This window comes from Barbatula barbatula (assembly GCF_947034865.1).
Source record: "Barbatula barbatula genome assembly, chromosome: 3".
NCBI classification, from domain to species: Eukaryota; Metazoa; Chordata; class Actinopteri; order Cypriniformes; family Nemacheilidae; genus Barbatula; species Barbatula barbatula.
This window is the reverse complement of record NC_136764.1, coordinates 12,994,751-13,022,482: the sequence shown is the minus strand read 5'-3', so window position 1 is coordinate 13,022,482 and position 27,732 is coordinate 12,994,751. Positions and strand designations below refer to the sequence as shown.

The following is a 27,732-nucleotide window of genomic DNA, read 5'->3' as shown; positions in this document are numbered from 1 at the left end:
TGGGATTTTATAATGTGATTTTGAAATGTCACAGTATGAGATGGCATAAGGTGTGTGCATCAAGAAAATTGCATCAGAATCATAATTTCCTACATATATCCAATTATCCCTCAAAATATCTGCTGCAGCTCTAAACAATATCTACTGCAGGCTCAAGCATGTTGCCGGGGTTGGCGTTACTATGGTTACAAAGACTGCACTTACCGATGAAGGGAATGGAGTCGAGTGATTCGTCCAGATTACTGGAGCAAAAGGAGGAGTCAACATCCCGCAATCTCCTCATGTGCATTTCTCGGCGTGCATCATTGGGCAACCAGCAGACCCCGGCCCCTGCTGGCTCAGATCCATCAGTGTCATTCACAGCCAGGATGTATGAGGGGTGGCGGAGAGGTTGTGGTGTACCCTTCCCTGCTGGGGGCTTCTCTCTGAGAACAACGCCTTCCACCAGATTCGACCCATTTACAGTTAACCCTGTGAGATCACGTGGGTGTGTCCGCTGAGCAGATGCCACGCCCTGTGGCCTCTGAGGGGGCGGTGCAGGACACGATGCTGACCTGGCTCCCACAGAAGTCTCGTTCCCAATTTCTGGACTTTGCATGGTTTCAGCTCTAGTTCTAGATTGGCTCGATGCAGAATTAGAAATACGAATATTTCCACTTTGGTCTTTCGGGGGAGGAGGCTCTTTGGCCTGGTTTACACCATTGCGAAGGCGCTCTGGGAAACCAGGGGTTGGAGGGATGTCCATTCTGGAGCTGTGCTGATGGGAGCTGGCAACGCCTCTGATATTCACGCCATACCCTGTGGGAGGGCGGTAAAGGACCGCCCGTGGTGGGAGGGACTGCCTACTAGGACGACTCCTCTGGTCTACTCGGCCATACAGCTGCCGGTCCACTGCAGCCCATGGCGCACCAGAAACTAGTTCACAGTGTTCCACATAGTCTGAGGAATGAACAAGGGGCTTCCGCATGAGGCCGTCAGAAGACATGCTGCGAGGAGGCCAGTCCCTTGCATGGACTGCTCTCTCTACCCCGGTCATTCTATCCTGCGAGGCACTGCGAGGAGGAAGCACAGATGGGCCCTGGTAAGCCCGTTCATGAGATGTGCTTCTGCGGCGTAACATATTTCCCCAGTTAGGTTGGGGTCCACAGTGAGCCCCACCGTGAACACTTTTGGATGCAGCTCGCAGGCTGTCCAAACGCTCCTGAATAGTACGACTGTAAGTGTGAAGACCTTTATTATCGATATATTCCCGGTACGTCTGGTAAGTCCTCCAGTCAATGTTTTGGTGTGTAATAGGGGCTGCAGGCGAATAGTGTGTAGGTGGAATGGCATAACCATCTCCATGGTAACCTGAAGGGAACATGTCCGCTTTGCGAGGGTGGAGGTATGGCGGGCGACCGCCTGACATGGTACCAGGTCTAGCTCTGATCAACATTGGATCCGGACCTAAAAGACCATAGTCCCCCCTATGAACCATACGGCCCATGTGAACATCAGGAGGTAAGACCACTGTCCGAACGGTTTCATTACACACGCACACCGCTGTCTGTGTCTTTGGAATCGGTGGTGGAGGCGATGGGGGTACTGGAATCTCCAGGCGGTATCCTAAATCAGATGGTAAACCCCCCGGGGCTGATGTCTCAGTGGCCTGTGCCATCCCCGGGGGCTTGCAGTCTACTCTGGGGTAGCATACAGGGGGTGGCGCAGGGATATGGCGGGCATTTCCACTGTACGCGTCATGACCCTTAAGGTAGGCATCCTGGGAATAGGCCTGTGAAAGACAGAAGAACAAATTATGCTCAAACATGGTATGCATAGTACTGGTGAGAATACTTGATATTCATGAACACTTCCTACAAATACGCTCTTGTGTGGGAGGATTGCATTCCAGTTTGGAAGTGGGAGTTTGACAAGTCATAAGTGTGAGCGGTAATGCAGAGTGCTGGAGAATTCTACAACACCGAAAGCAATATTTAACACAGACCAACAATACACTTTAAACAACCAATCAAAGATTTGCAGTTCTGTAGGTTATTTTGTATATGATAAAAACAATCTGAGGTGAGACGTTGGTTTCTTCTCTTTAAATCCTGTGCTGAAGAGCATTCAGCCAACCAGCCACTATTACCCCATTGATACTCCAGCAGAAACATTTACATTACATTTAAACATTTACGCATTTGGCAGACGCTTTTATCCAAAGCGACTTACATTGCATTATCCTATACATTTATACATAGGTATGTGCAATCCCCTGGGATCCAACCCACAACCTTGCGTTGTTAACGCAATGCTCTTACCAATGAGCTACAGGAAACCAAAAAGGATCACAAAACAATCAATTTAGAGTAATAGTAATGTAATGTTAACTGACCGTTCGGGTAACCACACGTGATCGAAGAGAAACAGAAGCAAGAGCCGAGCGACTGCCCTGGTTAGCGACAGCACAGAATCTGACCTCCGTAATCATGTTAAAATCCACAATCCAGAATAAAATACTACCACAACACTTCGGTTAAATCATGAGTATTGTCAGATTTAAAACAAACACAAGCTTCCATTTTATTTTTTCTATTGGCAAGATCCAAAACATGACAGCTTCTTCATTACTTGCACGTAACTGGACTTTAAACCATCATATAGAGTTACATTCCTTTTGTGTAACTACATGGACTGAATCTGATATCAGTATAGAGAACTTTGCCCCTCCTTTTATGAAATGCCATAGATGTCGTGTGAAGTCACAGAGGCCAAAGTTCTTCATTTGAAATGAGGGGCAAAAAATGGAAGGATAAAAAGGGGCGAGGCAAAGCAAACATGCCCGCTGAATACAGCTGAGCACTGCCCATAAGCCTGAATCAAACAGGTCACATAATCTTTACGCTGCTATGACCGAGATATGTAACACACCTTACGGTAGTACGCTAAATGAGAAGAGAAACGTCATGACAGTCTGCTGAAAAAACGAGGAACAGGAAATCAACCATCAACATGACAAATAACAACATGCATGACTTTTCTAAATGAAAAAATAACAACAAAAATCAACATTTCAGCTCATCTGCTTACCAGACTAGTAAATTCCAGCAAAAACTGCAGCCATTACATCACAAATCAACAGAGGGAAAAGAGAGAGATCAACATATATCCAAACGTAAAAGAAAATCAGGCAGCCACTATCACTGTAGATATCTCTGTACAGAGCGCAAAAAATGCACGGGAGCTGCAATGCTGCCGGTGAGGAGGAACCGTGGGAAGAATGTCACGTTAGTAATGCCACCTGCTCGTTCTCGACGCTCCCAGTCGAGGTGGGGGCTGAGGTGCTTGCAGCCTGCCTCGTGTAGTAGCGGCGATCGGTTCTCCATCTCTCTCCTCTCCATCCATCCGCAGACAGATTACTCGCAGATCACACGCGCACACACTCCCACCCTCTCAGCTAGCATGTCCACTCACTTGTTCCCACCCTCCCTTCCTGGAAAGCTGTAACCATTCACATGTCGGAGGCAGATGCTTGATTATACATTCAGCTCCGATGGTACAGCTTCCCCCTCCTTTCCTCTTCGAGCTCGCACTGCTGCCTGACAGACTAACCTGTTCACAACACAGCAGCCAGCTGACTCCAGCTGATCTAATCTCGTCTTTCCTGTCTCTCTCTCTCTCAGTAAAGTCCTTAAGCCACTGCCCACTGTAGCATCCTTACGATGCCTCCTCAGATCAACTCGGTTAGTGTGACTAATGTAGATTATTCATTCAAACAGCTGAAAACCCTGTTGAGACAGGCCACAACTCCGCCGTAACCGCACAAACTCAGACACGGTACAAGCTTGCACAGACACAAACATTAAAACGGCACCATAAAATCTCAATAACTCTTAAATATTATACACTAAACCGGTCACCAATTTATACATAAAGGTAATTGTGTTATACAGCCTCTAATCAAATACATTACATATAAATGTATATATTGTACTGAAATACACTTCAATGCCAAGATATATGACAGTAATAAAATTCAGTACATTTTGGAAAATGTAAAGCATCACACTGAGATATCTGATCTTCGCTATCAAAAGAAAATATTACAACAAGAAAAGGTCTCAATGGTTTTATTTCTGTAACTCAGATTCCTGAAAAGCAGTTATTAGACTGCAATCTGAACATGAAACAGCAGAGATGCTTTGAGCCGTTGAGGGTTCAAACGATGCTTACAACAGTAAATGGCACGCATTAAAAGTTAATCTAAAGGGCAAACAAATGAGTGCAGGACTCAATGTGCTCGCTGAGCGGTGTGAAAGTGTAGACATTATAGAAAGCATGAAAACGACTTTCAGATGAAACACGAACATGAGGTGATTATTCAAACAAAACAGTCAGAACATGAGTCCAGTGAACAATGGTTTATCTGTAGAAAAACAAGTTATGTTTAGGATCACAAAGGTATTCAGCTTAAAAAATAAACAAGATTAAGATGTTTCGGTGGAATGATTGATCATCATTCATTTCTGCTTTAAAGCCCCCCTAATCCAGAAAATGCACTTTTAACATATCCGTGTGTCAGGAGTGTGTGTACAGAATCACCCTAGTATGATACAAATTCAATAAAAAAATAAACCTAAAGTCGCCTCTTGAACGAGCTGTTGACATGCTCTACAAGCATGTTTTGTAAACAAACAAGGTGTTTTGTTGTTGGATGCAAGACTGAACATAAGTCTTCATTTACTCCCGACATCTGAGCCTCTGAAGACGCTGTGGATAAGTTTTATTTCTCAAAGGAATGTGCAGAAGACATCATGTGAAGTCACTTTACACCCCGATGCCTTTCAAATGGATGTTAGTAAAATGCTGAAATCATAATCAGTCAACGACACAACGCGAAGTACATTCACTCAAAGAGATATGATGCGAATAGATTTTTACGTCATGACTAGCTTAAACCATTAAAGGGATTTTCACCCAAAATGAAGTTGATTGACTCATCCTCAAGGTTATTTCAACCCTTCAGACATTTGTTTGTTCTGTTCAACACAAAGAAAAACATTTAAATAAATGTTAGCAACTAAAATTTCTGGGGCACCTTTGACTACCATTTTTTGACTACCCCTGAAATCTTAGTTGCTTACATTGTTCTGTTGAACCCAAAGAAAGATAGTTAGAAAAGATAAATGTCTACAGGTTTGGAACTACTTGGGGAGAGTAAATGATGAACAAAAACAAAAACATCACAAGGGATCATGATGCAATTAAACCTTTAAGAACGACATTTTGGTTTGCTAACAACTTAATAATTAAGTGCACATATGTACATAACAGTAGCATAGCTATACTGCACATCTTTATCCATGAACAACAAACCATTATATTGTTTAAATGGCCATTACACAAATAAATCTGACTTCAGAATACCACAACTGACGAATCATAATTAAGTGTCCCAGAGAGCCATGTAATAGTCATCTTATAGTACTCTAAAATAGCTACTCCTGTACCAATGGTCAGCAGCATATAAAGGATCAATTTGTATAAGAGCTGTGTGTGCGAGAGTTCATGTGCCAGGCCCCAGCTGGCATCTCTCTCCTAGCTGAGCGGCTGCTTCAACACAAACAGCCTTTCATGAAGCGAGAGCTTCCATCCTGCCTCAGAGAACATCCTGCTCTACACCTCTCCAAACTCTAAAAGTGTCATTATACTGCAGCAAAGACTAACCTCACAAGTTAATCATTATTTGTCATCTAAAGTCCACAGGGCCAACAGCAGCCGAAACAAGGAATCAGAAAGCTGTGCTTCTAAACTACTCAAGCCGCCCAGCATATATCACTTTTAATTCAATAAGAATATTTGTCCAAAGTTCCAGAAACAGTGTACTGATGTTATAAAAGAAAGTCTAATAGAAAATGCAAAACAGACAACTGCACTCCAGTTGTGTGTAATTGAGGGCAGCTGTGATGCTTTGAGAGTTTCGCAGGGAAGGATGCAGTGTCCTGGTTAGCAGTCCCAGTTACAGCCGCACTCAGAGGAACCCGCCTCCTTCCTCTGAAACGGGTCAGATGTTTCATTTCCATGGGTGCAAATAGAACAAGTTCCACCAAATGGATAACAAAGTCATAGTGAATATGAAGATCTCAATAGAATAAGGACTACACAATTAAGTCAAATTTAAAAACATGATATGGCCTAATGCCAATACAGACCAACAATATATCCTGTCATGTATCATGCCTGACACAAATACACAGACAACAAACATCAGTAAAAACTTACCAGCTGTAAAATATCTTCATCTTTTGGCATCACACACAATTCCAAAAATGTATGACTGGATGGAGAAAAATAAACCAAATCAGAAAAGAAATTCTCCAGTGTTACTAGCCTAACATTCTTACTTTTATATCACTATAAAAGTATAGCACTACTGCTACAACAATATTACAGATTACTGAATTATTCAAATTTTTGGTCACTTCAACATACAAGTAATGTAAATGTAATAACCAAACTCTCACCTGTTTTGGATGAGCCCAATGACCTGCGAGTACGTCTTTCCAATGATGCTCTCACTGTTCACTTTCACTATTCTGTCTCCTGTTGACATACAGTTCCAATGTTAAATTCCAGATTATCAGACATAAAAAGGCAAAAAAAGGATGTGCCCTTTAAAGTGATGGTGTAATTACCAGTGCAGAGTCCGGCACTGTGAGCGGGCCCTCCCTCTTTGACCTGCTTCACAAATATCGTGTCCATAGGCTCCAGTCTGTTCCGTGGTCTCCCTGGCAACAACAAAAGCAGCAGTGTCACGAGTGTCCCAGATCACAACAAACCAAAGCCAGGAAGAACCGAGCGATCACAAGATCGAGCCGCAGCAAACATTTTTAACATACAAGCTCCAAGAAAACGTTTAACCCATCGAATGCGAATAATCGGTGTACTCAAACATTTAATGTAACAACTCTAACTAAGCCTATACGTGAATGCTATGGGCCTTCAATCTGCCGGCACATAGATCACAGGACCAACAGTGAAAAACTAACACTGTAGACTCCCTGTGGATGACCGCTATGGGATTTTACTGATGTGACCTATGTTTACTTGCACTAAAGAGAACAGGCAGTTTTAGTGTGGGGAAGTGTGATGCTTTCTCCTGGCGACAAAAGTGACTATAATCATGGTGACTGGAGGCTTTATACTCATTAAACCTAAATATGAAATCTGATCTTTATCAGATCTGGGTACTTTGGATCTGTTTATTAAAACAACAATAATTAATGAGATAAGATTAACAATAATATAAGTCGATCTACATTAGTTGCCATGGTAACCACATCAGGCATCAGTAAAATGAAGCATAGTTCTCAAGCTATAATAAGAGACACATTTTTGAACATTCAAGAATTAAAATATTTTTTGCTGTTTAGATAAATTAAATAAATTTGAATCAACTAGATTTGCTGCTAGACCTAAAGCATTACAGCTATTCAAACATGCTCAGCGGAATTCAGCATGATACCAATACAAACAAAGTCACTTAGGCCTGGCGTACAGATGCTTTAATTGTTTTCAGACTCTTCAGGAATGCAAGAACGTAAAACAGAAATTACATTCAATCTGAAGTCTTAAGTGAAAGCAAATAAAATGCAGCTGTGCTGTAGGTGTGAAGGAGTGGGCTTTGTGCTGTAAATAAAATATAGCTGAAGTCAGATAGAATTCAGAGAGTCTGGAGAGGATGTTACAATTACATGTAAATGTATCTTAAATTGGATCTTAAATTGTCCATAGTAATAGTATAATAATACAATAAAAGTACTCCTAAAAGGAGAAACCAAGAGAGAAGGGGAATGAATGTGGATAAAAAATACGAAATTAGAACATTTATGCTTTTGCATTATGACATGCTCATCATTAAACTGTAATATCACCATACTTGAACAGTGTGCTACAGGTTGTGACTGCATGTTTAAAATGTGTTTGCTCAAGGTCTTGCCTGTAGAGATTGCGGAAAGAATGCTGCAGTGCTTCAGAGCCCGGGGCATTATATTCCTACATATTTAGCATGAGAAAAAATAGAAAAGGCTATGATGAGATGTGGATCAGAGATCTACGACTATGGTAGAGATCTCCAGAGATCTCTGGACTATGATGTGGTTAGCATACAGCCTGCTATACAGAATATACCGAATAACTGTCTATATTATTTTAATATAATAGTGAAACAACGTGAATCAGGAGACAAAACATAGTTTAAATGATTGCTTTCTGCACAGTGTATATTTTTGTCGCATTAACTTGCATTATGTACATTTTTATTTCTATTATCATAAACGGTTATTTCAAGCAAATTAATATTATACAACCTGATCAAGTAGTCCAGAAAAATGTTACATATAAGTTGATGGTCAAACTGAGAACATTGCATTATGGGGTCAGCATTCCCATTAGTATGTTCTGATGTATACTGCATAAGTAGTGGTTCATCTATGTATTTTATGCATACAGATAATAAGTAGTGGTTCATCTATGTATTTTATGCATACAGATAATAAGTAGTGGTTCATCTATGTATTTTATGCATACAGATAATAAGTAGTGGTTCATCTATGTATTTTATGCATACAGATAATAAGTAGTGGTTCATCTATGTATTTTATGCATACAGATAATAAGTAGTGGTTCATCTATGTATTTTATGCATACAGATAATAAGTAGTGGTTCATCTATGTATTTTATGCATACAGATAATAAGTAGTGGTTCATCTATGTATTTTATGCATACAGATAATAAGTAGTGGTTCATCTATGTATTTTATGCATACAGATAATAAGTAGTGGTTCATCTATGTATTTTATGCATACAGATAATAAGTAGTGGTTCATCTATGTATTTTATGCATACAGATAATAAGTAGTGGTTCATCTATGTATTTTATGCATACAGATAATAAGTAGTGGTTCATCTATGTATTTTATGCATACAGATAATAAGTAGTGGTTCATCTATGTATTTTATGCATACAGATAATAAGTAGTGGTTCATCTATGTATTTTATGCATACAGATAATAAGTAGTGGTTCATCTATGTATTTTATGCATACAGATAATAAGTAGTGGTTCATCTATGTATTTTATGCATACAGATAATAAGTAGTGGTTCATCTATGTATTTTATGCATACAGATAAGATTTAAAGCACCCTCTTGTGTCATCCATCATACACTGCAGTTTTCAATAACATTTATTTTCATGAAAAACCGAGTTTACTAATTAAATTAAACTGTAAAGTAAATAGTTCTCAGTTAAGAATTGTATTTATCTGTGCACATAAACCAAGCTTAATAATTATTTGATCTGGCTTTCATATTCTGGTATAGATTGTGTTTACCTGTAATTCATATTTCTTCAATTTCTGTTGCTTTATTCAATACTTCATTCATAAAATTCTAAAGCAAAGCATGTACACTGATTTGGATTACGTACACAAACCCCAGCAATAACGTTTCTATTTATGTACATACACAACAACTTAAAGAAAAGCCACAGCTACAAACCTGAAAAACAGAAAAGCTACAAGTGTAGTTAAACACTACTGGCATTTAGACAGCATGCAAATTCAACATTTTACTACCACGTACCCTGGGACGAGTTTAGGCTGCTTTTTTAACTCCCTGACTGTTTTGCGTACAGAAGTACATGCCCTTTTAATGGGATTATGTAAGACTTGCAACTGCATTCTGACACTTGTGAAAACCATATAAAACTACCCAAATTTCTGTTAAACAGCGTATTGCACTGTACTTGTATGTGTGTTATGACGATAAATTGAATCCAATCCAATTGAATCCAATTAAAAAAACTTCTTTCAGTTTCATGCTTTCAATCTACAATAGCTATGGCTTTAAACACGAGGGCCACAGAAAAACTATAGTTTTTATATCTCTTTTTATCATTTCATAGCTTTCATTTTTAATGCAAAAACCAAGCACAATTAGGACAAGATTTGTTAAGTAAAAATCAAGTTCTACAACTTTCAAAACTGTGTAAATGGTTGGTTGTCTGAACAACTGGTTGCTTTTAAGGACACCCAATATATTTAAGCTTGTGTCAAAAAGTGTAGGCTCAGTAAATGCAATGTCGGGATTCATTAGAAAAGTGGAAATTTGACTGCTGCAGTAGAATAAGAAAAATGTAGAAATACTAGCTGAAAGAAAGGGTTTTGGCATGCTGTGTCAATGTGCTGTGCTCTAGGGTATAACAGTACCAGCACTGTCAACACACTTAAACACTTATTGAATAAATGCATCTCCTAATTCAGACAAAATACATCAAAGCCAACTAAAAATGAATATAGAACTAGTTGACCATCGTGACCCATCAGTATTTTTATTTAACACACAGATTACACTTACAACATATATTGATAAGCTAAACCAGGAAGTCATACCAGTACACCTGACCTGTCAAAATATTATTTTTGCCCAATAAAAGAAATATCATTTTAGCAAGCCAAGGATAATTTATGAAGCCCTGACAGAAAAGGCCAGCGATGGAATATGGCATTTGTTCTGTGGGAAACAATCATGCTGGATTTAAACCATCATTCTTAAACCACTATGGCCCACACCTGGCGATTCTCTACAATCTTCCACTATCAATGAAATAAAAGTGTTTCCACACAGATGTTCTTTCATCCTCCTATACTACATTCTTTCAAAAGAACATGTGGCTTGGCTGGTGTCGAATAAAAAAAGATCATATTTAGTGTGGAATGTTTTCCACGAGTTTTCCATGAGTAGGAAATCAGTATTACAATCTTAAATAAAAACTAATTTGTGTTGGGCACTTCATACCACTATGGTTTCATGTACTTGTCAAACAGCACTGTACAAACTACAGGAAAGGACCAAAAGTGATCGAGCAATACTTTTTGTGCGCAAACAAACAAAACTAACGACTATATTCAAAAACATCCTGATTTTAGTGTTAATTTCCAGCGTGCATTCCCGAGAACCACATGACAGTGCATCCAGTGTCAGCATTGCTTGACGCATGTGCATTCTGACATAGAGCCTGTGTGATGCTGACACCGGATGCACTGTCATGTGGCTTGTGTTATTGGTTGTGTTGCAATCTGAAAATTTGCATTTTCGAGAGAAATGGAGGTCATACAGATGCTAAACTACTCAAGGGCGAGTAATTAATGGCAGAATAAAAATTTGGGCCGGAGTTCCCCTTGAATGAAGATGATCATGCGGAAAATTTAAGACAAGGATCTCCTGAGACTTAAGGTGGGTTTTTAATTCAGGCAATGCGCCAGTTGTTGTTTATTCTTGTGCGTTATTGTCCACGTAGACAAGCAATGGCCACTAGGTGTCAGTGTCCACAGGCGTGTTGCTTGTGTAACCAAGACAAGATCCGAAGAAGTGGTTCATTGTGTACGCTGTCTGAAGCATTTAGTGATGGCGGCAAGTAAACAGTCACTTTAGGAGCTTGAGTTATTACATAGAGAAGAACACTAATTTATTAATATAATTCGTTTTGGAAATGCTTATGAGTAAACCCGACGCTATCAAGGGGGTATCCTGATGTGCCGCTTTAGAAACACATCACATATTAAACAAACTGGCCATTCAAACCATCCATTGACAAGTTAGTTTGAATAAATATGAACTTTTGCACATCTGTCATTTACACCAGTGTAAAACTGTAAACAAACTAAGAAAACAGATTAAATATACTAAAGCAGCTCTTTTGCAATAAAATGGTGCAATCTTTAAAAACACACACATCAGGTCAAAAGTTCACACAGTGGAAGGTTGAGCAGGGGAAAGAATCTGGATGAGTTATGTCTGGCAGCTATAACCGATTGCACTGATCCGCGTCATGAGAGCGATCAGTGATGGGAGCTGAATAAAAGCCAATCATTCACAGTTAGAAGAGCTGCTCTGATTCAGTGCCAGATTATTGGGAGCAGGAAGTCCATATTAAACTAAACAGAGCACTCTCAAAATAACTGGGCGCTTTCATGAATATGAAATTGAGAGCCTTACATCAAGTTTCATAAATTATTCAAACAAAGATGAATGTCAGTAAAAGTGATGACTAACCTCTTGGCCCATGGTCATCATCCTAGAATAACAAAACAAAAAGACAACCTTATTTTAAATTCTCCCAACTCGATATATATATACATATATATATAAACACATTTGTTATATTTTGCAGTAATATTACAAGTAACTACTAGAAATGTTAATGATCCAACCTACCTTCAAATTTGAGTGTACAGCAGACTCCGGTGGGTACACAATAAAGTGACGCAGAGTAAAGCCGAAGCCTTGTGAAGTGCGGCGCAATCGAAGCGTCTTTGGTCCCGGCCAGGAAAATGGCTCTTCCTCCGTCTGGAAGAGCACTCTTGAGGTATCGTCCTCATCTGCCACATCCTACAGAGAAACATACAAAATCATGACAAAACAGAAGGACAACTAAGGTTGTCAATAAAAGTGCAATTTAGTGGCAGCCATAATAACTATGTGGGATCATGAGAGTACAGATTTGCACATTACCCACTTGTTTTAACTTAAAATCTTACAATATCTTAAGGACAAAACAAAAATCAATAAACAACTGAAGGCACACCAAAACAAGTTGTGGTAAATCAAAATGACACATGTATTCAACATAGTTTCCACACAAGGATGAATCACACCTGCTGTGACATCATCATCCTTGACATTTTCCTCTACATACTGAGGAACACCTACAGAGTCAAGACTGGCCTGATGTCATGTCTTGAGAGTGTGGGTGAAAGTAATTTCCTTGAAGCATATATTAACACTCCTGGACATCACTTTATTAACTCTAATACAGGAAAATATGGTCAATGACACAAGTTTTTTTAATATGGTAACTCCGTATAATATACAAATGCTTCAAATGTCTAGGGCCTACTCTTGGGTCGGAATGCCTTACATTTGCAGAGAAGGCATTCTGTTTCCGACATGCACCACTCGGTTTACAGAGAATTTACAGCCTCACACCTTACCAATTGTCACGCCTTACCCTTTACTACCAAACCCACTCTAGCAAAGGTGTAAAAGTCTAAGCATTTCCTCTGCACAAACAACCTGGTAGGTAAAATGCCCTATTAACAACTACCAAAATTCACAAAGGTTTGACTGCAATCTTTTCATACAATGAATGTATAAGACATCCTTAATTGCAAACATTTTATCATTATACTGTACATTAAGGCAAAAATAAATATGCAAAGTTATATTTATTGTTAAAAGTTGAGTAATTAAGCAAGCTATCAAGAGTCATGGACGATATCCATGTGCAAGTTTAATGCGCAAATCCATCAGTGAAACGGCACACAGCAGTAACAGTTAAATTAACAAAAGTGAATAATGAAAACTTATGAAAATTAAGAATTAAATAAAAAAGCTCTCGTTGCAGTGACAACTTCAGTCAGTCGAGTAACCCTTGTAGCCCTTAACAATTTCATTTGAAACAAACTGTTCAAACCTACCTTGCCTTTCCTATTCAGATTGCCATAAAAAGTTACTTTTTCCTACTCATTGATGGGGAACTGAAATGTTGAAATTGTCCAGATTAAGATGTGTTCAGCTGCACTTTATGCGCATTCAAAAGATGTGCTCAGAGTGCAAATTAATAGATGTGTCTCCCCAACCGCAGCAACCTGCGCGCTCACCAACACAAAGCAAGTGAGTCATAGCCCGTTTTGATTTATGTAATTGTTCATTTCACAACAAGATCCATTGCAAAACCTGGGTTTTCCAGTGCAGGCTACCAACGTATGCCAATAATTTCTTTGTTAATGTAAAAGCTTTTAAATTAAAACATCCAAAACTGAAAGGTTTCGAATACCAATCCTTATTGGAACTGTCAGTTTTTTTATACTTATATTTGTCACAGTGACGTGCACTTCCGCCGGTGGCAGTTCACCACCGTTAAGGCACTTGTCACGGCCACCGTCACAGCCCAAGCATTTTCTAAGATATTTGCAGTGAAATTAGGGCTCCAGACATTTTGCAACTAGTTTTTGAGTTAGGGAATGCAATTTTTAACTAGGGTAGGCCTATGTGTGTTAGAAGGAAGAGTCTGGAGCTGTGCGCCATGAACTTTTGTTTATACCAGCCGCGCAGCACCAAAGCGTCCCAAAAGCCGCTCTCCGCATCGCCTCGCTAAAGATACGCACCTAGTCTATTTTGAGCTCAGCTCATCAAGTTAACAGACAAAACATGAGCGCATTACTACGATTCGCTGTTTGCAGTGACCGATTTCTTTAGGCTCAGGACGAACGATTTGATATTTGATATGTTTAAAACTGAACTAACCGCGGAATCTGAGGAGTACAGAATACGCTATTTATCTGTTGATTTCTTGAGACAGAGCTGAATCATTTCCAATCCAAAATTGTCTTAATACACAATCAATTCATCATAAGAACATAAGACGAGCCCTTTCCTTTTGCTTTAACCCTATACACAATCAAACATTTTCCGTTGGTTCAAATGAATTCAGTACTAATTTGGTTTGGTGTATTCAGAGTTAAAGTCTCTTTACTTAGCACTTAAAGTTTCTCTGTAGGCTCTTCCTCTATTTAAACGATGAGAAGAACTAAACCACTGTCACCTTAAATGCATAGACAGGTAGTATTTTAAAACTATTTTAACACATTTACACATACTTACATTAATGTACAAATGTAAACGCATTTACGCAATTTTACCAATATTTTAGCACAGAATTAATAAAGAAGTCTGCAGATTCTGTATGACCCTGCAATTGAGAAAATAAATAGACTTAACCCACATAATGTAAGGACAATGTAAAGTTTAAAGGTAGTTGTCAGTAATACAGATATTTCGGGGTAAATTGTGCCCCTGAATTTTCTGCTTGCGCTCCTAAAAATGTCAGTCAGTGTCATGTGTTTTGTGTGGAGAAAGAGCATTGTTTGGTTTGTCACGCCATGCTCTCTCTCCAGTGTTCTGTCCTTTAGCCCCGCCCCCTTGTTTCCCTGTTAGTGGCGCATTAGTGTTTAGTCCTGTCACAGTCCCTGGTCCATCTTTCTCTTAGTATTTCATTCCACTCACCTGCCTCGTGGTATCCTCCTGTTAGCTTTCCCTTCCTGTCATCTGCTGACACTCTCCCCGTGTTATAGGTCCTCGTTAGTGTTTCCCTTTATCTAGTCCCAGTTTCCCTCTGTCCCTTGTCGGTTCATTGTCATTATCACCTTTGTCCTTATCGTGCGTTGCTTATCACCTTGTTGGATTACCCGTGTTCCTGTTCCCAGTTTTGTGGATTATAGTTTATTTGTTATTCAAAGGACATTGTTTGTTTGCACCTTTAACTTGTTTTGTTCTTGTTTTCCCCATCGAGGGTTTTTGGTTTAAATAAAGTTTTATTATTTAACACACGTCTGCCTGCGCTTTGGTTCCGTCCTAAACTCCTGACAATCAGGGGCTACAGTGCCCCTGGTAAAAAAGGTTAGTCTGGAGCCCTGAGTGCAATAATAAATCCTTACCCCTCTCATGGTTAGTTGGTTAATTCACTACTAAATGGAAATTGAAAAAAAACTCCACGGAGTTTGTCAGGTGTGGGCTAGAGAACATAGACTCAATGTGTAGCAGACTGTGAGGCTTTGGTCTATTTTGGTCTCTTACACAAGCAGTCTTCAAGTTGTTTTTGGCTGCTGGAATTCAGTTAGTTGCAGTTGAGGAATGAGTAAATAAGTGCGAAACACAGCAAGTGCACAAGAAATCGGAGACCCTGTGTGAACCTGTGGAGCAGGTTTCTGACAAATGAAATAATCAACAGTGCAGCCAAGCTAAAATGCTTTAATTGAACTTTGTAGCAATGAACTAAAATTTACAAAAGAGCAGAATAAATAAATTGCTTTGGATTAAAGCGTCTGCCAAATTCATAAGTGTACACCCACAGTGCTGACACTAGGGATGCACCGATACCACTTTTTAGGGATTGAGTACGATACCGATACTTTTTCCCTGGTACTCGCAGATACCGATACGGACACAGATGCTAGGTTTTTTTTGTTTGTGGCAATTTTCTTAGAACAACACAATGAGACTAATATCAGCATCTTTATTTTTAACAACTTCAACTCATATTATGAAAAAATAAATCAATCTTATGTGCTTATCAAAAATTGTCCAATAACCTCCAAAGGACAAAACTGAGGACATAAGCATGCAGATTGCCATGCGTGGGTCGTCATCATTGATTTTGAAATATTTCCACACTGCTAAGCGCGAATGAAGCGTTAAGAGAGAGTGATTTACATGTTAAGTCAATGCAAAGACCTACTTGTGGTGCGATTCACGCGAATGAGGTGGCGCGAATTGAGCGTTCGCGTTATTGCGCGAGTTGAAAAATCTGAACTTTGGTGAAAATTTTCACTGCATTAACCAATCAGGAGCTTGCTCTAGTAGGGACGTGATTATGACATAACGAGCAGAGGCAGAAATCTGAAACAACAATGAAGGACTGCACCTGTGGACGCAGACACGGCGCTGAACGAGTCTACATCTATCTTCAGCCTTCCATAGCACATTATGCGCAGCTACCTTGCCAACAAAATCCATGTCCGCCATTTCGCAACAAGACTGGAGCCGCCTGCCAGAAGCCCCTCCCATGACGCGAATTCCAGTCATGAATGAAGCGAGTAAACTCAAAATGTTCAAGCGTTCAATTACACACGGATAGCGCGATTTAGGTGTGAACACTCTATGACATTGTGTCTGCTACGGCAGGTGTCTCTGTGTGCACTGGAACGTTCTGTCAATTACGTCACGTGAGGTATCGGTCTTTGGTATCGGGGAATTTTTACAAGTACGAGTACATGAGCTTGGTACCGGGCCCGATACCGATACTGGTATCGGTGCATCCCTAGCTGACACCCCCTCTACTATTTAAGCGGCCAAATATTAGCAGACCATAAGATGTTTCTTAACTTGTTCAGCCAAGGATGTGCCTTAAAGTTGGACAAAGATACTATTTGACAATCAATATTGCTTCTTTAAATTGAAGATCGATAAAAAAAGTCAATATTTTTATCCATCCCTAGACAAGACCCCTTCCAGTGTATTCGAAAGCATGCCTTCAAGAGCCAACAAACTTCTGGAAACTCTGCTGACAACGGAAATAGTTATCTGAACCTGCGTATGTACATTCGGGGACAAAGAAACTGTGTCCTTCATGTGAGATCACAATCCCAACCGGATTCAAATCCGGAATAGTGCCCAGTCATGCAGCACGGATGTGGTGATTTCGCTCTGGGACGAGTGGGCAAGGCTTTGCTATTCCAAACAGATTTCCAAACATTCAGCAGCTTCAGGCTTGATTGATTCAGATATAGTTCACAATAAACTGCTAAATCGTCAAAATATTTGCAAAGATACCTTTGCTTTTCCTGAGTTTAATAAAGTGATACAAACATTAGTATTTTTAGTCTAATTTTTTCATTTGTTATTTTCAAAAAGCTTGCTGCAAAATGTATTTGCCTTTAAAAAAATGTCCATGTAAAATAAAAAACCTGCCTGTGTCCTCTCTCAATCTTGTTGAACTGTGTTTACGTAACCGGGTTGTGCCACTAATGCAAAGTAGACACACTCCCTCGAACTATCCAACACATTTTGCTCTACCACACACTCTATACCACAACCTTTAGAGAATGAGAATATTAGCAAAATGTAAAAAACAACAGCTATAATTAACACTACTAAACTGAAAAACGCATCATAGTTGGTGTGACATTTCAACTATAAACATTTGATTTTAAGTAAAATCACTTGAGGATGCTAAATTCTGCATCATCACTGCCACTAGGCTTTATGAAAACATATAAAAGCAAATTGTTCAGTATTGTTCAGTGCAAATTTACACAACCTTAATGAAAAAATATTACGAAATGCTGATAAGTTAAAATGAGCCGTTATTTTTGCAACATAGCCCAATGCAATACAATAGCCACGGTATAATAATTTTTCAGTAATGATGAACAACAATGTGAGTTTAAAAATAAGTTGTGTTTTTTAAAACAAAGGTTGAGAAAAGTATTTTAGCATTTAGATTTTGTAGCCATTTCAGAATTAAGATCACGCAGAACTAAAAACCTAAAAAAAGAGAATTAAAAACCTGCTAATAGTGCACATAATCCTATAAAAAACACAAATAAACACTAAGGTCGGTATATGATCATGATGTTTATTAGGGGCCAGGCCCAACGGGCTATAGCCCCTACTGTAATTGTATGTTTTTATATTCTTCCGTAGGAAAGGAAAATGATAAGACTCCACCCATTACAGTAGCGGTCATTTAGAAAAGTACCGTAATCTGTCTTTTCGCTGCTCCTCCTTCAATATTGTTCCAATTCTTTGCAAAATTGGCTCAGATGATCTTTGGACTGATCCACACATGACTGAACAGAATTTTTGACTTACTAGTGTAAAAAAGTTATGATATTGTGAACCTAACGAGGTCGACCCAAAATTGGTTCGCAGGCTGTATCTCGGCGAAACTTTGATCAATCGAAACCAAACTTGGTACACTTCATCAACACCATGATCTGAGGCCCATGCCAAAGGTGGGTACATCGGCACTTATGGGTCATGAGATACCAAAAATTCAAATTTTGAATTTGGTGTATAGGGATTCCTTGCCTAAGTAAACTGCTAAGTAAAGAGACTTAAACTCTGAATACACCAGACCAAATTAGTACTGAATTCATTTGAACCAATGGAAAATGTTTTATTGTGTATAGGGTTAAGGCAAAAGGAAAGGGCTCGTCTTACATTCTTATGATGAATTAATTGTGTATTAAGACAATTTTGGATTGGAAATGATTCAGCTTTCAATCATCAATCAATTCAACAATCATCTGTCTCCGTAAAATTGAAACAAACCACTTTGTATGACTGGCATGCTGTATTAAAAAGGCTATTGCTTTGAAGGTTTTCTTATTATTCAATATGTAGCAAATGTTTAACAATGGAAATTTGAATTAATTTCCAAATTGAATCCAAATATGTCAAACATATTTGGTTTGCCCCGGTAATCGCTGCTCACAGCTATATTATTTATAATGTTTTTGTTGAGAAAAACAAGCACATCAATGTTCGGAGTTAGTCTGTTAACAAGCGGGTTTACACCAAATTTCTAATTAAAAACGTATTTATGCTCTGTTGGGGGGGTTTTCTATTTTTATAAAAAATACTTAATGCAAATAATGGGAGTTGGAAACACATTTGCCTAATAAATTCCACCAAAAAGTCACATAGCTGCACTATGAGATATCGAAACCTGACTGACGAGAGTACTAATCTTGCATTTATTGTGTTTCGTTTATTCTCTTACTTTTCTTCCTGTTATTTAGTGGCAGTTTATTAGGACAGTGACAGTGGACTAGCTGGATGGAAGCGGTGCTTATTCGCTAATGTTTTATGCGATATCTTGCAGAGAAACACACAGGCTTCTCTGCAGCACGAGCATGGAAGGTGCACACCGCCATGTTTTATAGGTTGGCAAGCGATCAAGTTAATAGAAGCTTTTATCATTGTTTTTTTGTCTTAATATTAATATTTTTGATAGAAGTCATTAAATTTTTTATTTAATTCATTTTAAGTTTAAACAGCGTTTAGAAGCAGACAACTCTATTCTCGGATCTGTCCTTATGTTTGGTGATTAGGATTCTTGCATTCATACATGATTAAGCTAAAGACAAATAATAAGCTTATTTTTTAGTTTTTGATTTACCGGGATGCGTTTGCGTTCACGCAGAATGCAATTATTTTATAATCTGTTTATCCGGGATAAACAGACTTTGTGAATGGGGTTTTAGAGAGTCTGGTGGGCCTAAGTTCAATGAGCACTTGAGTAAAAAGTTTATTTTGTATCTCGTTACAATTTGTGGTTGTCACTGGACGATAGGGTTGGGTACCGAACTCGGTACTTTTACGACACATTAAGTGAAGCATCAGCGTTGAAAACATCTTCAACATCTACAGGTAATTAATTAACCGATCTTATTTGATCTATAACTTGTTAGAGAAAACAAAATTTTCACTGTTTTGGTTGGTTCAGGTTAACATAGCATGGAGAAACTAGTGTGAGCTAACCATTGGCTGCATTGAAATTCCATACACGGCAATGTATGTTAAAAAGAGTAACATTAACATCATGAGATGTATACGAAACCATAGTTTGACTATTACTAGTTGCCAACTGTTTTACTGACATCAAAGTCTGTGGCAGTCAGCAACGGCATTAATTATTGTCAATAACTGTTCTATAAATAACTTAGTTTATTTACAGTTACTAAAGTAAACATCCGTAAAATAATAGCTTGCTCCAAAACCTAGGACCCACTGAAGGGTAATCTTTAATCTACGTGAGCAGAATATTAGCTAAGTAAGGTCGGGAAAACTAAGGCCCAAGTAAAAAATACCCTTATTCCTTTAATGAAACTGAGTTGTTGTGAGCACCTGTCTGAGTCCTGTTATTTACAATATTATCTTCATTGAAAAGTTCTGCTGTCCCACTTTCAACCTGCCCTTCTGTCACAGTGAGAGCAGCGGAGGTAACAGCCTTCACTCTGGCGCAGAAAACTTCATCACCATTACCTTTGTGTGGAACATTTAGAAATAAATAGAAAAATGTTAAAATCTTTGGGCTTATTTATTTTTTCACTGAAAATCACTAAAGTCAGTGAGTCAAGTACCGAAAAAGGTATCAAAATTCAGCTATAGCCATTGGTACCGGTAGAAATGTGAAAGGTAGCCAACCCAATATGAATTTAATCAGTAACCGATGTTGATATTCAAAATGTATGGTGACTAGTGTCGTGTCAATATATACATCAAATACACACACACAAACATTTTACTCAATATTTTCACAATCAATGAAAAAATTATATAATTATCAGTTATTATTGCTGTTGCAAAAATAAGTGCTAGACAGAGTTTAGCTGATCAAATCCAACAGAACACATCTTGAAATGTTTAAATAAAAACTAACACAGACACCACAGCAAACAGTGGTGCGAGTTACAGGTTATTTCCATTCGGCCCACTGGCACATTCTAATAAGATCTATGACTAAACCTGGCACAAATACTACAAATGTTTGTGATACCCTCCACACACACTCCCATTGTTTGGAAGAGTAAGGAGCACCAACTCTTTTAGGATACGGCAGTTTATAATTCATGATCATTACATATGCACCTGGACAACATGTTACACTCCCTGGGGAGTGCTGGGATCACATAAGCCATAAGAATTTCCCTTTTTAGATAAGCTACTTCATAATCTCCCTGACGGATATAAACACGGACATTTGATGATGTTTAAGGTGTTTATGATTCTGGTGTCTTCAGCTGGCAAGAGGTGATCCAGAGAAGATTAGCACGAATGCGAATTCATCATGTCCTGCTGATGGTACATTTCTGCGAGGTGTTTGCAACTTCTGCATTTTCATTGTACAAGTCAAATGATTTTTACCATCCTAAATGGACAAATAACTACACTAAATGAGTCTGGCATGCTGCTCTTTTAAGGAACTGGGCAGTGACCGGAATCAATTTGTCTTTCTCTATTGAATTGGGAATGTATATTACTCTTCCGGCCCAGGAGCTGTTCATATGACAATCGGTAACTAAAATAGCATCTATGCCACGTGCAAAATCATGCAACAGCAGGCTACATAAATTAGGATGTTGCTAATAATAATTATTTTGATACCATAGGTAGACATGATTTCAAAATAAATATTAGAAGAGTCAAATAATTACTAATAAATAACTGTTATTTTAACTGTGCAAAGTGCACACCTGCTTTGAAATGCTTGTTGTGTTTGTGATTGGACACTTATCAGAGATTCTTGTAAAAGAATGGGTCCTGTATACAATTCTGATTTTGAAAACAAAAAAAGCATAATAATAAGAATTTATACACAACGAGGAAATACCAGGAAAGGTCAGTCAAACCCACCAATGTCTCTTTATTCACTTAGTAAACTGTGGTCTACCAATAAATTGGATATGACATATGGCGCTTTTCACTGCATAGTACTGCACAGTACGGTGCGGTACAGCTCACTTTTGGGAGGTTTTCCACTGGGTACAGTACCTAGAACCTGATACTTTTTATTAGATCCACCTCGGTTGAGGTTCCAAGCGTACTGTACCGATACCTAAATGTGACGTGTTTACACACAGATCACTGATTGGGCAGAGAGAATTATTACCAGCGTCATTGGATTTGCATTTTAATACGATATCTTGTTATTCAGTTCCCCCTAAACGCAATGCTAAATGCTACTTTAGCTTTTTTGTTTTGCTGCCATTCGTCATCAATATGCTCCATTACTCCTGTGTTGTGCGTGTGTTTTTCGTGTTCACTACGGCAGTAGAGGCGGCGCAACAATGACGATACATTTATAATCCCCACCCACTTAGAAGCGTTACTAAGCTGCTGTGGAAAAGCAAAGTGAGCCGAAGTGAAATGAACTGAGTCTAACTAAACCTTACCGTACCATGCAGTGGACAAGCACCAATAGCAGGTACTAAATATTTTCCATAGAAGTATATTCTTAATTTAGAAGATAAATAATTTTTCTTTACATTTTAAGGACAAAAAGGACATAAAACAATAAATATGCATGAGAAAAATGAGCCCTGCAAGTATGATAAGCTAAGGACTAATCATATAAAATTAGCCAACAAAGCAAAAACCTAAACATAAGTAACTCATTAAAACCCTGTGTGGATGCAGAGCTCAGAATTTTCATCCAATAAACTCTCAGTTTATCTAATCAGCATGCAGGCAACAAGTTTCCTTTCCACACTGCTCAGTTTGAAACCACATCACTCAGTAATGAAGACAGACCTACCACTGGCAGGCAAGAAACTTCCCTTCCCCATCTCCATGAGCAGAAAAACAGAGCCACTGCAGCATATTAGATTAAAGGGGATGGACGATGTGTACAGAAATAAATAGATTCTATAAATAAGTGACCTTCAACCTGCTGTGAATGTGGGCATGAGTTTATACAAAGGTCTTCATTCAGAAAGCTGGTGGAAGATGTTGTCAGACCGCACACAAAAATGCTAATTCATGGGAGTGAACTAATAGCGTACCAGGGCAGCAAACCCATCAGTGATACTTTGAAACTTGGGCTGGTCCGAATACCATTTTTGCAGCTTTGAAAGTAATCAACACAGAATATTCGAAGCTTCAGAGGGAACATATTCTTCGCTCTAATAAAGGCGGGAATCTCTGTGTCTGTATGTCTGTTTACATTTTTATTATGTCAAGAACAGTTCATCCAAACGAGTTCACACGTGGCGGGTGTGTTGCTGCGGCCCCAAGGGAGTTTTGTGTGGCGTTTTGGTGCAATATGGACAAGCAACATGTTCAGAATTAATAAACTTTTAATAAACTACAGACGGCGCGAGCTGGAAGCGACGCGCCTCACATTAAAATTGTTTGCTTTAGTTTATAATGGCAAACTATATTTCGTTCAGTTTCTGTATTAAATTCATTTAGAATAAATGTTAGGAGTATTTTTTGCTCGTGGTTCAGGTGCTAGCATTGTTTAACTGCACTGGAGTGCGGATTTAAGTGCATAACATGAAGGAGACTGTTTAACTGTTGCAGCCATTAAAATAGTGGTATGGTATATTTGATATATTTCGTTTTCTTTATTAAAATTTTTTTTGAGTATTTCTTGTTTGTGGCTCAGGCACAGAACGCGCAGTTTGATTGCCAACCATGCCAGAGACTCTGATTTAAATGCATGACGGGCATGAGTCTGTTCTAAATATAAAACTGATAAATCTGAACCACTCTCACATTTGCAAGGAAAGAGCCAGACTTCACTGCAAAAAATGGGGAAAAACAATAACTCTGGTGTTACTGAACAAAAAATCTTCCATTTCTAACCAAGTCAGCAAATCACGTCCAGTTTAAAGCCAACTGAAAAACTACATGGAACTTGAAAGCTAACTTCCATATAAAAAATATTGCATTTGCATATTATTTGAGTGTCAAGCACTCAGAAGGTCACCACATTGACCATGTGTTTAAAGAAAGGGGTTTCACATCAGCTGTTTGCCATGAAGCCACACTTAGATCTGGTGGTTTAGTTCAGACTGTTTAGAAAAGCTTCCCCCACAGCGTGCTCGCAGACAAACTGATGCTCTTGCTACCAGGAAAACCTGCCAGGGAATTTCCTTCAAGAACATCCAAGGAATTTCATTTCTGCTGAAAACATTTACGCATGCAGATTGCAGAACTTTATGTTTCTCTCAAACTAGAGAGGAATTTCAGAGAATAAACTCCAGACAGTGGGACAGTGGAGAGAAATCCAGAGAGTTTTGTGATATGGACTGAAATGTGCATGCATCTAAACACCATGTTTAAAAGACAACAGAGTTCTAAACATTAAGCCAAGTAAAAACCATTCTGGACAAAGACTAGCCCAACCATACAAATGTCGTCTTTGGAACTTCAAATTTGCCACATCAGAAAACAGGTTTAAACAAAGAATGCTATGAACACAACGTAAATTATATCACCAACAATCATGAAGCGCCAACTCCAACGTTTTGATAATACCGAAATAAGAAAGAACATGATTAAGCATTTCCACTAAAAGAGAGTTGAGGTTAGATCTACAGTTGGCATTCAGGAATAAGGAGTTCTTTTCACTTGGGAATGATTTATTAGAAACCAGCACCGTCAGCGACACAACAACAACGCACTTTAATTTGATCTTATGACCTGAACAACATGTTTTTGCTGAGAGCTTTCCATCTGATTTCCATGTCTCTGCGAGGAAGTTACAAACAAGTAGAAATTAATCTCAATAATACCTCACTTAAAACATCATTCCTTAATCCACAAAGGGTGTTACACTGTATGTGTAAAAGAACTGTATGCTTAAATGGTGCACTTTGATATAAATGCGTTCCCTGCCCATTTTAAATCACTTTTAGACCTGAGAACTTTTAAAATGAGGCCAGTATTTTTATTCCTAATCCTTCAGGTAACATAATTGGGGTAATGCTGCGTTCCAGACACCTTAGATTTAGGATATTTCCCACAAACATCATACCCGGATGTAACGTATGGATTAAGTAAACTCAAACAATGTTACTAATGATTTAGTAACATATAAATATTGAAAGTATTTATTAGCATTAAAACAGCAAATTATATCTGAGTTGAGGTGGAAAATATCCTAAATTCGAGGTGTCTGGAATAAAGAATTCATAAAAGACTTTGGTGGCACGAAAATGCTTAGTGGGTACAGTACTAAACTGGTAATGAAAATTTTTATTTAACTAGGGTTGATCCATGGACCCACCCAAATTTTGACACTCCAGGTAATAACTGTTCTGTAACACGGGTCTCACCTCGCAGTGTGCAGATACAACAGCATAATTCAGTTCATCATCCTCATCCTCATCCTCATCTGCTTTCCTCCAATGTGTGTCCATCATATCACTTCACAGAAACACCGGAGTACCGTTGCAGTCCACATGTAGAGAAAAATCCTTAAAACACTTCTTACGTCACACTTTAACATCCGACTCGATCCCATTTTTCACATGCATGGGTGAATGACCCTGGAATGGCAAAAACACACAAATACGTAGGTGTTTATTAAAAATGTTTTTGCCTAAACTGTCCACAGCTGTGAAATTTCTCATTAGCAATAAGCATTGACTTGACAACTGGAGTATTTTGTTCTATCAGTGTCACTTTGCGAAGTAAAATTTCACTTTACTCAATTTTCTACGCTAGTGATCATGCAGAATTGTGTAAGTACATATTAATATTTGTATAGTTGTATACACAGTACATTACTATTCACATCTGTACAAAACTGTCCTACTTACAACTTAAAATTTTTACACTACCTATTTAATTTCTATTAGTATGTAACTACTGAGAGCGCATAGAAACCACTACACATTTCTTTGCATTATGTGAACACTTTGCGAATAAAGCCCATTCTGATAGAAACTATAAAAAATCGCTTATTCCAGCAAAACACGAGTCTTTCCCACAATGCCACATGGTCGCATGTGCCCCCCCTGTTTATCCACTTACAACTCAAACCGTTGATATCAAACACAAGAGCACATTAAACATGTTTAATCTCGTTAAAAGAAAATGATAACCCACGACCGAAAGCATTATGGGAATGTAAGCGACGAAGTTTTATCTAGTGTAGTTACACTGAGCGAGTGTCTGTGCGGCTAACAGCGCTGGAAACTTTCTGCTCTGGATTGATGTCGTGTACTTAAACACGACAAACAAAACACGCACACTTCAAAAGTGTCAAACTTTATTTGAATGCGTTAAAAAAAGCATTTCGCACCGGGTTTGTACATTTTGAGTGTTCTCGAGTGATCTACAATGCCACGGGTTTCTGCTAGCTTGAGTAGCTATCAAAACAAAGTAAAGGCTAACTGGTATTGTAAAGGCTAGCCAGCACCTACCTGTTGGGAATAAAGCGCCGATGTAAGGTTGTGGACGCCCATTGCAGACCAGAAAATCGCACAAAGTCGGTAAATTCATCGAAACAGAAGGGAGAGTTCGCGTCATATCCAAGTTCCGAATGTTTTTGATGGATAAAAACAGTGCGAAAGTTTTCCTATTCCCGGTCCAACCAGCCCACGCGCGCGCGCGCAGCATTCGTTGGAGCGGAGCTCGAGCGCTCTCGGAATCCTTGGAAACGCCACCCTTTTGCGAGCTGGCAAACCTCCGTCCAATCACATTCTGTATAACATTTCTTGTTTAAATTCTGTCCAATGGGCAGCGTTGTTACAAATGGTACTTTCTCAAAACAGTTTGTTGAAGTCGTTTTAAAAAATTATGAATAAATACATTTTAATCACGCTGATTTATTTTTACGGTCTAATTTTCGAAGGTTAACATTTAGTTTCACTTCACAAGGGTGAATACAGACCCATAGGGATTTATGTGCTTCCTCCCATCTCTGATTGTTTAGTTGTCATATGCTACCAGCAGCACAAATGGAGCAATGTTGTGGGATGGAACGTCTTGTTAGGACGTTTTGTCTCTAAACACAAAAATGACAGTGTTGATGTTTATATATCTCACTGTTACACATTTTGACTCAATCCACAGACACTGTTTAAAGAACACTTTTAACAAACAAATACACAGCTCTATGTAGAAATAAATATGGGTAGAAAAATATTTTAGGGGCAACGTCCCATGGTTTTTGTATTTTGTGTAGCACGGAGAACAATGATTAAATACTGCATATGTGTTGTAAGTGTACATAAAGATTAACATTGGGCTGTTTACACAATCAATAATTTGATTTTATGGTCTCACATTAATCGGCATCTCAGAGATACAGACATTCCAGTCTGTTTTATTCCGAATTTCAATTAAAAGTTTTCCTTTAAATGCCAATTCTACTTATATCCATGGCCTCCTCCAATCTCTCATTCCCTCTCTCTGTCCTACATTTCTTTCTTTCGCAAATACAACTGTTTGTCTGGATTACTGGAGTCACATGTTGGCCCGGTTCAAAGCAGGGTCGGGCAGTTTTGGCATGCGATTGGCAGTGGCTGTGGAATGTCTGTGCACACACACTGTGCCCCACAGCGAACACACGAGGAGTGGCAGCTATGCTCACAATCTCAGACCGCTTG

General features: G+C 38.8%; 1 protein-coding gene across 2 annotated transcripts in view; it reads right to left on the bottom strand.

Annotated features, from left to right (window-relative positions):
• arhgap21b (Rho GTPase activating protein 21b) overlaps positions 1-26,773 on the bottom strand; it is a 38,870-nt gene extending 12,097 nt beyond the window's left edge. Inside the window, exons 1-8 of one of the 2 annotated variants that reach the window (XM_079452901.1) lie at positions 26,545-26,773; positions 25,453-25,665; positions 12,260-12,433; positions 12,098-12,119; positions 6,675-6,767; positions 6,504-6,582; positions 6,262-6,316; positions 205-1,771 (exon numbers count right to left, since the gene is read on the bottom strand). In XM_079452901.1, coding sequence (XP_079309027.1) covers positions 205-1,771; positions 6,262-6,316; positions 6,504-6,582; positions 6,675-6,767; positions 12,098-12,119; positions 12,260-12,433; positions 25,453-25,539 — 2,077 coding nt within the window. In that variant the 5' untranslated portion in view covers positions 25,540-25,665; positions 26,545-26,773. Of the gene's footprint in view, positions 1-204; positions 1,772-2,374; positions 2,663-6,261; positions 6,317-6,503; positions 6,583-6,674; positions 6,768-12,097; positions 12,120-12,259; positions 12,434-25,452; positions 25,666-26,544 lie in introns of those variants that run through there. The other variant, XM_079452902.1, reaches the window with a different exon arrangement.
• Between the last annotated feature and the right edge of the window lie 959 nt (positions 26,774-27,732).